Source organism: Eptatretus burgeri, chromosome 12, assembly GCF_056783735.1.
Source record: "Eptatretus burgeri isolate ZD-2024b chromosome 12, Ebu_testis_v1, whole genome shotgun sequence".
NCBI lineage: Eukaryota > Metazoa > Chordata > Myxini > Myxiniformes > Myxinidae > Eptatretus > Eptatretus burgeri.
Genome location: NC_140972.1, coordinates 80,425,965 through 80,442,069, shown reverse-complemented (window position 1 = coordinate 80,442,069; position 16,105 = coordinate 80,425,965). Strand labels below are relative to the sequence as shown.

The 16,105-nt window shown below is 43.1% G+C and overlaps 1 protein-coding gene across 3 annotated transcripts in view; it reads left to right on the top strand.

Moving 5' to 3' along the window:
• Positions 1 to 13,507, top strand: part of LOC147015980 (atrial natriuretic peptide receptor 1-like) — a 206,338-nt gene extending 192,831 nt beyond the window's left edge. For all 3 annotated transcript variants that reach the window (XM_085848663.1, XM_085848662.1, XM_085848661.1), the window contains 4 exons: positions 1,173 to 1,347; positions 2,801 to 2,899; positions 3,049 to 3,140; positions 12,828 to 13,507. In XM_085848663.1, the coding sequence (XP_085704789.1) occupies positions 1,173 to 1,347; positions 2,801 to 2,899; positions 3,049 to 3,140; positions 12,828 to 12,890 (429 nt within the window). In that variant the 3' untranslated portion in view covers positions 12,891 to 13,507. The remainder of the gene's footprint in view (positions 1 to 1,172; positions 1,348 to 2,800; positions 2,900 to 3,048; positions 3,141 to 12,827) is intronic.
• Positions 13,508 to 16,105: the final 2,598 nt, after the last annotated feature.

Genomic DNA, 16,105 nt, shown 5'->3' with positions numbered 1-16,105 from the left:
GAGGCATCATTCATCTTTTAGATCAGCAGGTAGCTGCTCCTCCCTCCCTGGAGACATTGATACAAATCATGAGGTGGTCCTCCTGTACTTGGAATATGTCATTCACTCCTGACAAGTCTCACACTCTCACTCTGTTTCTTTGAAATTATTGTCTGGTGATTCCTCCCATCTACTTCCTTAAAAATTATCTTGAGGTTCAGTCACTCAAAGTTTTGGACATCACCATCAGCCATGATCTTTCTTGGGCAAACCACATTTCTAAGTTGGCCTCCAAAGCTAGTCACCCCAACTGGGCATCCACTGTTGTGTAAACTCTTTTCTGGGCACACCTGAACTTTAATCTACCTACAAGGCCTTCAGCTGCAGCTTGATGGAGGACTGCTCTCCCCTTTGGGCTGGCGCCACTGCATCACAACTTGCTCGGTTTGATGCCGTGGAAATCAAGGCCTTCAATATCATAGGAATCTCCCATGATGAAGCTCAGTCTCTAGGCCTATCACTTTCATATTGCAGGCAGGTGGGTGGTCTCTCCGTCTTCGACCACCTCCTTTCAGGTCTTGCACCCTCTGCTCTTTCTGTGCTTTGTCCCCCACCCCCAAGTTTCTACAGGGTGCATGTGGTCCACCATCAACCCCCTTCTGGTAAAACTCCCCAAATCCAGACTCAGTGTTCAACTCCACTCATTTGTTATTCTATTTTTTCCTGCCATTGGAAGAATGATATTGATGAGGCTGAGACTTCCTCAGTCTGTTTATCTCACTCTTCCCTCCAAGGCTTCCAGTGAGATGTTTACCATCATGAATGAGCTTTTATACCTTTATTAACACCTCCTACCCCTTTCTGTGTCTCCAGATTAGCAGGTCTCCCTGATTTGTGTGCTCTCTCTCTCTCTACTCACCACTCACCACTCTCTCCACTATCTCCATTCTCTCTCACTCTTCATGGTTTTTTTCCTTTCTATTTTGTAAAACTAATTTTTTCATTTCTGTTTCTTCTCCAGTTTTTCCTTCCACTGTGATTGAGAGTTTGTGACTTTCCATCTTGTTCACCCCCTACACCCTGCTTTTGGTTTGCTCCCCCCCCCACTCTTTCTACTGTTTCATTTTCGTTCTATTATATCATGGTCTATTCTGTGTTATAAATCTTTTTTTTCCATGGGGTATGTTTTCTAGGTAGAGACCATTGGTGATGCGTACATGGTCGTGTCTGGCTTGCCTGTGCATAACGGGAACGTACATGCACGGGAAATTGCACGCATGTCACTAGCTCTTCTGGATGCTGTACACACTTTCACGATACGACACTGTCCTGAAGATCAACTGAAACTTCGCATTGGCATTCACACAGGTATGCAACATTGGGAATGGTGGTCCATTATATAACTTACTTTGTGACAATACTATTGACAGCTACCCTTATCTTTCTCTCATTTCCAAACAAATTCGATTTAAAGCAATTTAAAAAGTATGTACGATTACATGCACATCTGGGAGGAATTTTTGGGTTGGATTGTGAAAATATTTTTGATTTATACCCTTCAAATTGCGTTTCTTGATTTTTACGTGAAAAAAAATGCATCTTTTTCATTACAATAACAATTTAATGAGAAATGTTGCAATGAAACATTAAAATTTGTTATTAAGCCTCCCTCTATACTCTATAGTCTATAGGATAGTGGAAGGTTTATACATGTTGTCGGGTTTGTTTCTACAATTCGTGCTTCCAATTTTTAATGGTGCCTCACAGTTTTCGACCCCCAGGAATACTCGTGTGTGTGGTCGTATGGCAGCTTAGCTGCCGGGGTAGCTATCATTTCTTGAAGTGCAACTGTGTTTCTGATGCAGTGCCACTCAACCAGTACACACACTGAAACTGGTACTCATTTTGCCGACCTCGGAAGGATGACAGGCTGAGTCAACCCCCTGTTGTAGTACTTCAGCGGACGACGAGGCTTGAACTCAGGACCCTAGGATCCCAAGCTGCCACCCTAACCACTGAGCCAACACCAGGCTGCCCAGGAATACTAAACCACCAGTGGGGTTTTTATGTTATTTATTTTTTCTGCCAATTTCCGAGCTGTATCTCGGAACCGGCTGAGACTTTTGGGATGAAAATTTACATCAATACTGGGAACACAAAGTATGTTGGAGCTGACAGAATTTTTGACCTTGACCTAATTATAGACATTTTAACCAGAACTCAACTAAGATTTGTCAGATCAGACCGAATTTGCCCTCTTTAGATAGCCTATAGCAAGGAACATTTACGCTTCATTTACATCATATCCCTCCAGATTAAAGGTCAAGGTGAAATGGCAGTCTGAAAAAAAAAAAAATACATTTTTTGTCATCGCTCAATTTTGCCAACCCGGAATCTCAAAGAACGCTTGGCCTTCCAAGATGTTCTTGCATCATAATAGTGTACCTTCACTGAGGTTGTGCACCTGATATTTGTTTTGTGTCCTTGACCTACTTTTTTTCGGATTGTGAGCAAATTAACAAAAAACAACTTTTTGACCAAATTTGAATAATTTTCCTCAGATTTTCATGATGTTGAGTTTTATGGATATATTGTAGATTGGGACACGTATTCTTAAATTACACACTAATCCATAAATTTTGAAGGTCAAGGTCATTTGGCGTCCAAAAAGAATATGGCCATCATTGGATCATGAGCACTGGGGGAGGCTTACCCTTGGCAATTGCTATGTGATCGCAGATATCTAGTTTTGTTTGTACCAATTGTTAATGCTTAGTCAAAGTGATTATCCTGTTTTATTTGCATTGTCCTGTTTCTCCAGGTCCTGTTTGTGCAGGAGTTGTTGGGTTGAAAATGCCACGATACTGTCTCTTTGGTGATACAGTCAACACGGCTTCCCGTATGGAATCCAATGGGGAAGGTTTGTCATCTCCCCCTCCCCTTTTCGTGAATGATATTTCTGTTTGAAAATGAGAGATGGTGGATTTTAATTTGTGACTAATCTAATGCCTGCCCAGTCCATGGTACAACATTTGGTAATCTGTAATACTGTTTCACTGTGGTGCACAGCTCTGAGGATCCACGTATCTTCTGCTACAAAGGAAGTTCTGGAGGAATTTTGTTCTTTTGAATTGGAACTGCGAGGAGACGTGGAAATGAAGGTAACGATAGTTTACTTCTTAAATTTGTGAAATAATATTTGTCCCACAATGTGCCTTCCCCAATAGTGGTGAAGGCTGACATTAGTCTGCTTATAAACAGAGTGTTCCTGGCCTCATGCTTCAGAGAGTACTCCATGGCAGTAACATGAGTTTTGTGCTTGGCCTGCTCTATAGGTATATAGGTTCAGGTGCTGCATATGGATCCAGCAAAGTTTCAGTGGGCAAAATTTCCTTTCTTTATTGTAAATATTAATAACTATATTTCCTAGAATTCCTTCTTTCTTTTGTCCTGACACACTGCAAAGGACTCTACTCTGGAATGAGACAATTTTTGTGACACTTTATCGACATAAAGTACTGTACCCCAATCTTGGGGGTGAACTCTTTTAGATTGTAAAAGTGTCACAAAAATGGCACCAAGCCAGTGAAATTAAAAAGTGCCTCACATTTTATTTCACAGAAACGGTGCAGTTATTTGACGTGTACCTTTTCCATCCTCCGGGTTCCTTCCAAAGTACTTTCCCTTCTCTCCTCACTCATCCTACACACCAGCATCCATGCTCCTTTCTCTCCCATATCATCCTCCCTTCTCGATTCTATTCCAAAATGTATTCATCCCCAACTCCTCCACAAGGCATGCATCATAATTTGATGGCCTCAGATTGAAACTAAAATGTCTTTTTCTGAGTAATTGTACAACTGCGAAGGGATGTAAGAAATATAGAAACTGTCAAAGCAAGCACTTATCCACTTTCATTTAGAAGCAGATATTCATCTCACTTTCATTTACCACTGCAAAATATGCAATCCCAGTATGTGTGAATGAACTCTGACGGTGAAGATTGCCATTGCAGCAAAATACTCCGATAACGTCTCTTTGTAACAGCTGTTAGCAGTTCGATAGAGCAGTTTTAGTTCACAAAATTTCATAGAACATGAATAGAATTACCTACCAGAAAGCATGTATTTTTAAAGTTAAATAAGAAGAATGTAAAAATTATCGGTGGGGGAGGGGGTAGTCGACAGAGAGGGGAGGGGGTGGGGAAGGAGTGTCGGAGAGGAAGAAATAGGGGGAAGAATAGAAAAGGAGAAAGAGGGGAGAGATAGAAAACGATAACTAGATGGAGGTCACCATAACTTGATGGATTCTTTCTGAGATTTACACAATGTGCAAGTGACGTGTCTATCGGGTAAGTTGACACAACTTTTCAGTCAACATGGCTTGAAAGCCGAGGTTTTCAATTTCCTGGGTTTTAGGTAGTATAAAATGTTCTTCTTACAACCTACTCCACCTTGGTAGACTAATTGAAAAATCATAAAATAATCCAACCTTTCCTCAAATTGACATTTTTCACATGCATTACTTTTTGTCTGGCTTTCTACTTTGTACATTTAAATGCACTTTCCAATAACTCCCAAGTAGTTCTTCTTCCCATTATTGAAATCTCTGGGTTGGTAGGATGCATCAAGCTAGTGCACTTGCCTTCAGCAGTCTCGCTCGCATGAACGATTGATGGTGGACATTAAGCTTCCCACGGTGTCTTTCGCAAGAGTAGGCCATTGTGCTGATACCCTGGGGAAATTATTTGCTTGGGGGCGTGAATGTGACATGGGCATGATGGGAAAAAATGGCTTTATCCTGTTTCTCAGTTTTTCTGTATTTCCTTGTATAAATATCATGTAGTGTCTGATTCACTGTTTGTAGCAAAAAGACTGTTACACTTGAATTGATCAATTTATGATGTCAGGATGTGCAGTATTCAATTCACACCTTTGAATAGGAAATAGCTTCAAAGTTAGTACTTGACATACAATATTATTACATTTGAATTTAAAATCGACCTTTGTCCAAGTCCTGAGTTGTAGTCTACACTTTGACACCAAACCTGAATCTTTCGAGTTTTAGCCCAGCAAAAGAGATAAGTTAGAGGAGTTCAAGTGACTGGAATCAAGTAGGACATGAATATGTGCCTTTTTTGTTGTTGTTGTTGTTGTTGTATACCTTGTCGAGGCTCATGTGAGAGCTAACACACAACGCACATCATGGGGGACATGAGGTAAGAGAGGAGGGAGTGGGAAGGACAAAACAGTGGGGAACAGAGACATTAGGCGATCTGGGGAAGGGAGAGGGATGGGACGGGGAACATGGGGAATAGAAGATGGACATTACAGGGACTTTCAGGAAGGAAAGCAGGGAATTTGAAGGAGGTGGGCTTGGGTGGATTATCGGGGGTAGAAAAGATCGAGGATTTGGATGATGATAAGAGGTGGTGGTGAACAGCTCTTTTGAAGGCCTGGAGGGAAGAATGGGAATGAATAGAGTGAGGGAGTTTATTCCAAAGGCGGGAAAAAAGAGGAATGAAAGAGTGAGGGTGAGCAGTGATTTGTGATTTTGGTAGTTTTACCAGAAGAGGGTTGTTGGCGGACCTTGAACGCCCTGCGGAAATGTGGTGGGGACAAATCGCAGAGAGAGCTGGGGGGGGGGGTGAGGCTGGAGAGGAGACGGTAGAAGACAGAAAGACCACCGACCAACCTGCGGTGAACGAGTGAGAGGCCCAAAGACTCAGCCTCATTGCAGGAGATGCCAATGATCCGAAATGCCTTGGTTTCTACAGCGTGAAGCCGAGAAAGGTGGGAGGCAGGAGCACCAGCCCAGAGGGGAGAGCAGTACTCCATCAGGCTGCGGACAAAAGCTTTGTAAGTGGTCAGGAGCCCAGGTGGGCCGAGGAAGGACTTTGCACGACGGAGGATTCCCAGTCGGTGACTGGCTTTGGAGGCGAGGTTTGAAATGTGGCTTTCCCGGGAAAGGTCATGACAGATAGTGAGACCCAGAAGCTTGAAAGAAAAGACTTCTTCCAGAGGATTGTTGAGAAAGTGGATGGGGGGGGGGGGTTTCTAAACGGTCCTTTCTAAGAGACATAGTGAGAGTGTGAGATTTGTCCGGATTGAAAAACATGTTCCACGTGTTGGACCAGTTTGTGATTTTATCCAGATCTGCAGTGAGCGAAGAAGCTGCTGCTTGCTGGTCTGAGGGATGACCGATGGTACGGCAGAGGGTGGAGTCATCAGCAAACAGATATAGAGGATTTTCCAGAGAGTCGGAGAGCCTTGACCAAATGATCAAAATTAAAGAACCAGAAAGCATCCTAAAATGGAAAGCCTGCCCGTGTCCGCTTTGTAATAATAATAATAATCATGGAGTACGGTAGTACTGCTTCTCGAGGGATGATACAGGAAAAAATGGCCACCCATTTAAATCTGTACTGAATAAACTACGACAGAGTGAAGTCATAGGCATTTAAAAGCCATATCATTTATTCTCGAGTGTTTTCTGAACTACTAAGACTTAAAAAGATGCAAGAATACATCGCTAAAGTTCCACAATTAGAGATTGCTAAAACGCCAATTTGTTCTTCTTCTTCTTGTTCCCCCTCTCAAAACAATGTAAAACTGGAGCCCAATCTAACTTAATAACTGCTGAAGTCATGATGGTGATTCCAACACAAGGAAGTTACTTTGACTCTGGGCTTCTCCACGCAAACAAATTTAAAAATATATCAAACATTACAATCATAGTTTTATTAGGAAAATAAATCGAACATAAATGTGGACTCAACCAAACCAGGCCAGGATCGTGGGAGGGGGGGAAAATGAACATTGACATTCCAAAAGTGATACCAATCCAAACCACACCCAAATCAACTGAAATAAGTGTGACAGAAGACACAGGACAGATAGCCAAGTGTATAACAACGTGATGTTGCCACGCTGTAATAAGCATTAAAACAATTGAATAACACAGATGGATTTAATTCACACCAAAATAATAAAATTAATAAAACATTAAGCATTTTATTATGGTACTTTAAAAAATTGCAGAAACAAGAAAAAGAAACATTAAAAAAAAAATTAAAAACAGAGCGATGAAATCTCAAAAAAGCAACCAAACAAGTTAGGAATGACACCGCATTATGATGCCACAATATGACACCACAATTCTCTTCTGGTTTAGCATCACAATATATTTTGAGATTTCACCATTGTTGTGGGATTGTGATGGAAATACATCAAAAGATATCGTGATGCGAAACCAGAAGAGGATTGTGGTGTCTTATTGTGGCATCATAATGTGGACAGTCCGGTGGAGTCACAGAAGTCCTTTGCCGAAGTTCCATGGCCGCTGAGAGAGGCCCCAACACCCAGCCATGTTGCATTCCTGTTTTTGCCACTACTGAAATTGCCACAAATGAGAAAGAGAGAGTTGGGATAAGGGCTTAAAAGTTGGTCCATGTTGTCACAGAGAAATGTAGATAGAGTCGTCACTGTTTGGCAGATGGTACAACAACAGACAACCAAGAGGTGGTCAGGTCAGATATGGGAGCATGCGCCAGAGCAGCGTGTCACTGCGTCCACTTTCGGCCAGTACTCCAGGGGCGTCAGTCTAGCCATCCTCCAGGCAGATGCCTGGCCCATCCCCATCTTCTTGAGATGCCAATCAACCTGCTGCAACCACGAGGCATTTGGTCAGACAATTGGCCTCCTCCACTCATGAGGCTTCCTCACTGAGAGAATCTGGGGAGCAGGATCCGCATTAGGAAAACGAGCCACATGTCCATACAGCCGCAGCTGACACTCGCGGACTAAGCAGGTAACAAATCTCACTTGAGTCTCTCTCAGCAACCACTCGTTGGACACAAAGTCCGACCAGCGATAGCCAAGGATTCTCCGAAGAGACCTGGTACCAAAGTACTTCAGTCTCCATCTCAGGTCTCTGGTCAGGGTCCAAGTCTCACATCCGTAGAGCAAGACTGGAAGCACCAATGACCTGAAGACTCCATGATACAGTGAATCCATGATTCCCCAGGCCCGACCTAGACGTCTATTGACCTCTGGCTCACAGCCAGCAGAGACATGAATACCACTGCCAAGGTAAGTGAATTTCTCCGTGACCTCAACATCCTCACCACAAACAGGTACAGAGAAGATAGCAGCATCCAATATGTCATTGAAAGCCTGGAGCTTAGTTGTGACCCAGGAAACCCGTAGTCCCAGCAGCTCCGACTCCTCATTCAGCACCTCAAGGGCCTCCAAAAGTATATCCACAGTCTCCGCAAAGATGACTGCATCATCTTTGAAATCAAGGTCAGAGATCTTGACATTCCCGAATGATGCACCATAGATTGATCACTCTGATATCCTCCCAGATTCCACTCCACGCAAGCCCTGAAAAGTGTGGGGCCAGTACATACCCTTGACAAACGATACAGACCAGAGAAATGACACCCACGGAGTGACAAATCCTTCGTCTCATAATATGCTCGTTGTTACCAGTTACCTCAATTTTCATTGGAGTCAGCTTATTGGACACAGCTACAGCAACTCCTTGGGCATTGTAACCATCAGCGAGACCAGACCAATAGAAGGTGTACCCATCCGCCATGATCTCACCACTATCCGGTCTCTGAACCTCAGAGAGTGCTGCAATACCGATGTTCAAATGCTTTAGCTCAGATGATAACAGAGACAGGTGATCATCCTCTCTTAGGGATAGGACATTTCAGGTACCTACCCAAAGGGACCGCCTCAGGTTAACCCAAGGAGACCACCATCTGGTGGATGACACCTCAGCACCACCCCATCACATACTATCGCAATCTGACCCAGGAAAGTTACCCCATGGTTTTACTCCTATCGTCAAAGAGTGGGGGTCCGAAAGGCTTTGCCCCAATCCTGTCATCCAGTGAGCTGCCCTGCAGAGGGCAGCTGCACAGGAGGCACTTCCGTGGAATAGATTTTTGGGAGGTGTGAGCAGAGGGGAAGTCACAGCCAAAGGTACTCCTGTGGGTTGGGAAGTGTAAGATCATACGTGGACAGTGAAAAATTGAGTTATTGATGTCAATAGCAACTCCGCTACCAGGGTGAATTTCAGGACTATCAAATTGGAGGAGATGATAACCTGGTGGAGGCATTAAGGTATCAAGGATGTCCTGTGGGAGGAAGGATTCTCTTCAACAGATGATGTCCAGGCTGTTAGCAGCAGCCTGGATCGAAAGAGCTCTCAGGTGGAGGTGGAGGCCTCAGATGTTTGAGGTTCACACAGTGAGGGACAGTGGATAGGTGTTGGGAGGGTGCTGGATATATGGGAGGCTCGGAGGGTGAGGGACAGGGGAGAGGAGGAAACTGGGAAGGTGCGGGATGGAGGGGAATATTGGAAGGGGTGGGATGGGTAGTGGAACATGGGAGGGGTATTTTACCTCCGGTATCTTTTTTATCCTTTATTTATGGAATCAAAAGTATTTGGTTGTTGAAACAAATTTCAAAATTGCCGAGATTGGCATTTGGGTGAGTGTTTAAACACTTTGTTCTTCATTCAATTGACTTGGGTTTGTATTCCACAGTTGTTACTTCGGCAGTGAGTCCTGCACTTCTAACTTAGTTCGCTCTTTAACCTGCTCTTTAATTTAAGGGGACAGCGAGAAGTTGGAGCGGGAAGGACTCTGCCCCCGACCTGGTTGGTTCAGGGGCTCGAGGTGGGGTGTGAGTGGAGGAGGGATAAATAAAAGGTACAGGAGCAGGTTCGAGAAGGAGGAAAGGGACCCACTTTTATAAAAATTAATTCAGTAATTAAATAATTTTTTTATTAAGATGGGTACATTACAAAGTCACAAGTTACAATAACCTCTTATTTGAAAACATGCCCCAACCCAAATTGAGATTCAAACCACAAATCAGGTCAGAGTCTCAACCACTCAACCATTCAGGCAGAACCAAATGTTAATTTTTTTTCTGGTCTTAAGTCGATTAACCTTCAAATTTACAAACAAGCAGATGGCTCCTTTTTCCAGGGACCATTTTCACTGTGACTTTTTACATGAGTGCAAAATAATCACAGAAAGTATCCCAAAATGACAAGCCCATCCACATCTGCATTGCCCTCGAACATCACTTCACGAAAACTTCTAAAAAATAAAAGCATATTTTATTAATTAGTGTTATCCACATTCTCATAATAAAGACTTGTTACCTCCGCCACCGAAGGTGGACGGAGGTTAAGTTTTCACCCCTGTCTGTCGGTCTGTTTGTTTGGCTGTGAGCAAGATATCTCAAAAAGCTATGGATGGATTCAGACGAAACTTGGTGGACAGGTTGGGTGTGTGACAAGGACAAATCGATTAGATTTTGGTGAAGACTCGGATCAGGATACAATCATTTTAAAGTGATTCTTCACCATTGAGAGATAGGACAAAAACCGATAATTATATAGCCTGATATCTCAAAAAGTTGTGGACGAGTTACGATCAAACTCGGTGGATGAGTTGCTTGGGTGACAAGAACAGGCTGATTAGATTTTAGTTCAGCTCCAGATCCAGATCCAGATCCGGCCTATCAGTGGGATACAAAACGTGAACTATTCAGCCTGGCAGAGGGTACGTGCTCCACCCAGTGGTGTTCTAGTTGAAAATTTGATGGCAAAAGCTGAAATGGTTAAAAAAAAAGTTATGCACTGGACGCTTTTATGGCACCAAAAGCACCCAAAGGCAAGTGTGCTGCATTTGCTCCAGCCAGTCAGGCTTAATTGTTTCATTATTGATGTTCGTAATGTGAATATTTTCCAATTTTTTTTCTATTAAGGTCAAGGCTCATTAAATAACTTGTTGACAGAGGGAGAGAGGCCAATTCACAAACAAGAAAGGAATATGTGGACAAGGTACATAGACAAACAGGCAAAGAACTTTATAGACATGGATGACAACAAAGCCGACTGCAGATAGACGTCCAATAAAGCATAGAACACACAAACGGTTGAGACCAGTAACAGCAAGGTAACTGCAAACAGAAAGTGTTTCAGCTGGACAGAGGAGAGAGGTCATCTCCAATAGAATGATCATGGGTAAGCATGGTAGGTGACACAAGATGGTAGTGGGTCGCTACCTTAAAGATAGATGGGAAGAGCAATATTCGATGCACTCTGGGAGTCAATTCTTCAGATGGGAGAAAAAGGAGACAAGAAATGAAGGTGATCAGTGAGACCAGATTTGTGAATGGTAATTGGATGTGTGTTGCTTGGTGTGCACTTGAGCCAACAGAGTTGGGGAGGGATGAAGGGTGAAAAAGAAAGCTCCGATTTGAGCGTGGTACAAGTCCACCAATCAGTCAGTTTGATGACTGAATCGGTTCTTGCACTTAACCTCGAGCTAAGCAATACATAATACCTCAAGGACCTTATGTTGTACCACAGGGTTTTTCAAAAAGACCCAGACAACTTTGAATGTTAATATATTTCGAAGCACAAATGATACGACATCCTTTGGTTTATATGATACAGAACCTCATAAAGTTTTGTGCACACCATTAATACACTTCAATATGAGCTCCGTTTTTCACACACAGGACATCAAGGCGGTACATGAGTTTCTGTCATGTTCAGCTCAGCATATTTACGTCCACCAGTGCACATGCAGCTGTGATCCGAGAACGAAGATCCTGCACGTTTGCCACCTTGATTTTGCAGACATCTTTGACAAACCCCCATAGAAAAAAAATCAAGGGGGGTTATGTCTTGTGATCGTGGAGGCCAGGCGGTTGGTCCGTCTCGACCAATCCAGTGAGCTGGAAATTTTTCATTCAGGACGGCTCAAACGACTAAGGCCCAATGAAGGGGATCGCCATCCTGTTAAAAATGACATCTAGTTGCAGGTCTTCAATCTGTGGAAAAACAAACACTACCAACAAGTTCATGTAAATTGTTGAGGTCATTGTATCCTTCACAAAGGAAAACGGACCCACCAAGCGGTCATGGAGAAGGCCACACCAACATTGACCTTTGGACTGTCACGTATGTGTTCAATGACCACGTGTGGGTTTTTAGAGCCCCAGATCCTCACATTGTGCTGGTTGACCTTCCCTGATCCATGAAAGCAATCTTCGACTGTGAACATGACCTTTTTCAGGTAATCTTCGTCATCCTTTATGCAACTGAGCATTTCCAAGTCAAACGCCTTGCATTTGGGTCTGTCATTTGGTTTGAGTTCCGGCAGAATCTGCACCTTAAAGGCATAAAGCTTCAGTCTTTGATGCAAAGTCCTGTGTACAGTGGTGATTGGTATTCCCAGTTCTCTGGATGTACATCGGATTGATTTTCTGGGACTTTGCTGAAATGATTCACGCACTGTTCAACGTCGACTGCACTTGTGCTTGGTCGACCAGTACTTTTGTGTTTCTGACAACTTCCAGCCTCCACAAACCTCTTGTACCACACTCTCTGATACAAGTCCGCTATGGCGGACTTGCATGTCGGATCTCGTCTCGATGAACCATTCGACGCATTGAGCTTTCTCCTGTCGAGTTGCCATTTTCTTTTACATTAAACCACTAGATCTGAAAATTAAGAAAACTCTCTGAGTTTTTGGATTATATAAAACAAAGGGTATAATGTATCATTTGTGGTACTAAATATATTGACAACCAAAGTTGTCCAGGTCTTTATGGAACACCCTTTACTTTCAGTTGCACAATGAGATCTGGCAGTACCAGGCCAAAGAGGCGATCAATACACCAATTACTGCAGCAAATGATATATGAGCAGGTGTACTTTGAATTTTGTTTTTTTTCATTTACAGAGATAATTTGAACCCAGAGGCTATCACTATACATGAATATACATTGAATATGTTCTTCCACTTGCAGGGAAAGGGCAGAGTGAGAACGTACTGGCTACTTGGGGAGCATAAAAGCTGTCCTGAATCATGAACTCGGGCATGTGGAGTAAAGGGTTCAGCGAATATGTGGCTCCAAATCGTGCATCACTTTGAAGTCAGAATTAAATGTCATGGCAAAGATGATGAAGACAGCCATTCCGTGACTCTGCGGCAGGATCAGTGTTGCTTCACTATCTAAGTGCGCCCGCCCGTGTGCGACATTCAATAATCAACAATGTATTCTACGCACAATGTCAATACTGTATATAATGTTTAAAAATCAAATATTTTCTTTAAAACTGTGAAATAGGTTTTTGTGTTTGGCTTAGTACTGTCTAGTTGCTGTTTTATCATTTAGAGACGCTTGCATTCATTTTAATGTTGTAATAAAGTTGCTGTTACATTCTGCATGGGTGATGTGACCGATACCTTGCAGCAGGTCATCAATGCTTTTTGTGATGGCTTTTTGCTGAAAAGGTGTTTTGTTTTTGAAATGGTGTATCTATTGTTTTATTTGAGATTACTCATGATGCATAAATAAATGTTTGATTTTAGATGTATTTGGCGGTTTTCTGTCAAAAGTAAAATGACGTAGTAGATGTATGCTGTGAAAGTGTATTGGTGCAAACAAAGTGAAAAAGAATTAAAATGTATGCAGTCTGACTTGTACACACTGAAATATTTGTGATGTGTGTGTGTGTGTGTGTGTGTGTGTGTGTGTGTGTGTGTGTGTGTGTGTGTGTGTGTGTGTGTGTGTGTGTGTACTTACTTCCCACTTCCCAAGGTGCGTTGCTAACACATCGCAAGCAGGTTAGTTGTCTCTAGTTTTTACTGCCTCCCCAAAATTGCTCCTTCTACTCTCTCAGTCCTCTGGGCCTCCCCAGCAATTCCAAGATGCATCTGTTCTTCCAGTTACCCTCTCCAAGTTAACTTCCAAAATCCAGGCTCACTGCAGTGTGGCCACAATATCTTATCACCCCTTGTATAAATTGTGACATTGCCTTCTATCATATCAGCTGACAACATTGAAGGATTCTACAAGTTACACCACATACATTTTCAGTATCTTTTACATCATATGATACAAGCCTTAAATGTCCGGTGGATCCGTTTGTGCTCTCCCAGGCAAAAATAACATTCCTTTCCTGTAGTAATTCTCTGCAGACAACTGTAGTATATGAGAGTACAACTCTCATATACTATAGTTCGAACCATATGGAGCATTTTTGTCTGGGTATTGTCATATTATGGAGAATAGTTTTGATGTGAACCCAGATACTGATAACAATCCGTTTTTCATTGGTGCAATTGCTTGTATCACCCATGGTTATGTTCACTCAATCTGGAAAAAAGGCAGAAAAGGAAACGAATTAACACTCTGCACACAAAGGCAATGTCACAATTTTTACAAGTGGTGACAAGACATGGTGGCCACTCTGTACACACATCAACGTGCTCCTTTGTTCCTCGCTTGTCCCATCTGTTCTTTTCAGTTCAAGAAGCTGTTTTTTCCCACTCTTCCATCCATTACTTTGAGTAGGCAGTGCACCACCACCTTATGTCATTCCCAATCCTTTCCCTTGATATTTATTACCCCCAGGCAAAAATAGCATTCCTTTCCTGCAGTAAATCTCTGCAGATTACTGTAGTAGGATGTATTAGCAACTATAGTATATGAGAGTACCACTATCATATACTCAAGTTATAACTGCAGCATTTTTGCCTGGGGGCTCTCTGGACCATTCCTTACCCAATCCTCTAACTTCCTGGTTTCAGTGTGTGCTCTCTCTCTCTCTCTCTCTCTCTCTCTCTCTCTCTCTCTCTCTCTCTCTCTGGCTCTGTATCTCTGTCTCTGCCTCTCTTGTTCTCTCTCTCTCTCTCTCTCTCTCTCTCTCTCTCTCTCTCTCTCTCTCTCTCTCTCTCTCTCTCTCTCTCTCTCTCTCTCTCTCTCTCTCTCTCTCTCTCTCTCTCTCTCTCTCTCTCTCTCTCTCTCTCTCTCTCTCTCTCTCTCTCTCTCTCTCTCTCTCTCTCTCTCTCTTTCTCTCTCTCTCTCTCTCTTTCTCTCTCTCTCTCTCTCTCTCTTTCTCTTTCTCTTTCTTTTTCTCTTTCTCTTTCTCTTTCTCTCTCTCTCTCTCTCTCTCTCTCTCTCTCTCTCTCTCTCTTTCTCTCTCTCTCTCTCTCTCTCTCTCTCTCTCTCTCTCTCTCTCTCTCTCTCTTTCTCTTTCTCTTTCTCTTTCTCTTTCTCTCTTTTTCTGTCTCTCTCTCTCTCTCTCTCTCTCTGTGTCTCTCTCTCTCTCTCTTTCTCTCTCTCTCTCTCTCTCTCTCTCTCTCTCTCTCTCTCTGGCTCTGGCTCTCTCTCTCTCTCGCTCTGGCTCTCTCTCTCTCGCTCTGGCTCTGGCTCTCTCTCTCTCTCTCTCTCTCTCTCTCTCTCTCTCTCTCTCTCTCTCTGGCTCTCTCTCTGTCTCTGCCTCTCTCTCTCTCTCTCTCTCTCTCTCTCTCTCTCTCTCTCTCTCTCTCTCTCTCTCTCTCTCTCTCTCTCTCTCTCTCTCTCTCTCTCTCTCTCTCTCTCTCTCTCTCTCTCTCTCTCTCTCTCTCTCTCTCTCTCTCTCTCTCTCTCTCTCTCTCTCTCTCTCTCTCTCTCTCTCTCTCTCTCTCTCTCTCTCTCTCGCTCTGGCTCTCTCTCTCTCTCGCTCTGGCTCTCTCTCTCTCTCTCGCTCTGGCTCTCTCTCTCTCGCTCTGGCTCTCTCTCTCTCTCTCTCTCTCTCTCTCTCTCTCTCTCTCTCTCTCTCTCTCTCTCTCTCTCTCTCTCTCTCACACACACAATTTCCTCCTTCCTTTCCTGTTCATCCATTTCCTTGCCAGTTATGCCCAATTGTTTCCCCACTACCCCTGCTATCAGTTCAACCTTGCTCTTTCATGAGCCTCACTCTTGTAGAAAAGAAAAATCCAGCATCATGATGCTTACATTGATGCTGTTCATTGCCTCAAGGCAGGTGCTGACTGTAGCCCTTATTAGTCAGACATTTGTCTGCTTTCTGGCTTTTGAAAAAACTTTGCGTTTCTGCAAGGTAAACCACTCAGACAAAAGCCCTTATATTAAACGCAATCATCCATTACATCTTTCACCCACAATGGCAAATGCACTCTTTTACTGTAGTCGCATATCTACCCGATGTGTTACTTTGATCATGATTGATATTCAGCTGAAATAGAAACAGTAGCACAGTGGTTCCAAAGAGCAGATTGTTCAAAATGCTAAACCTAACT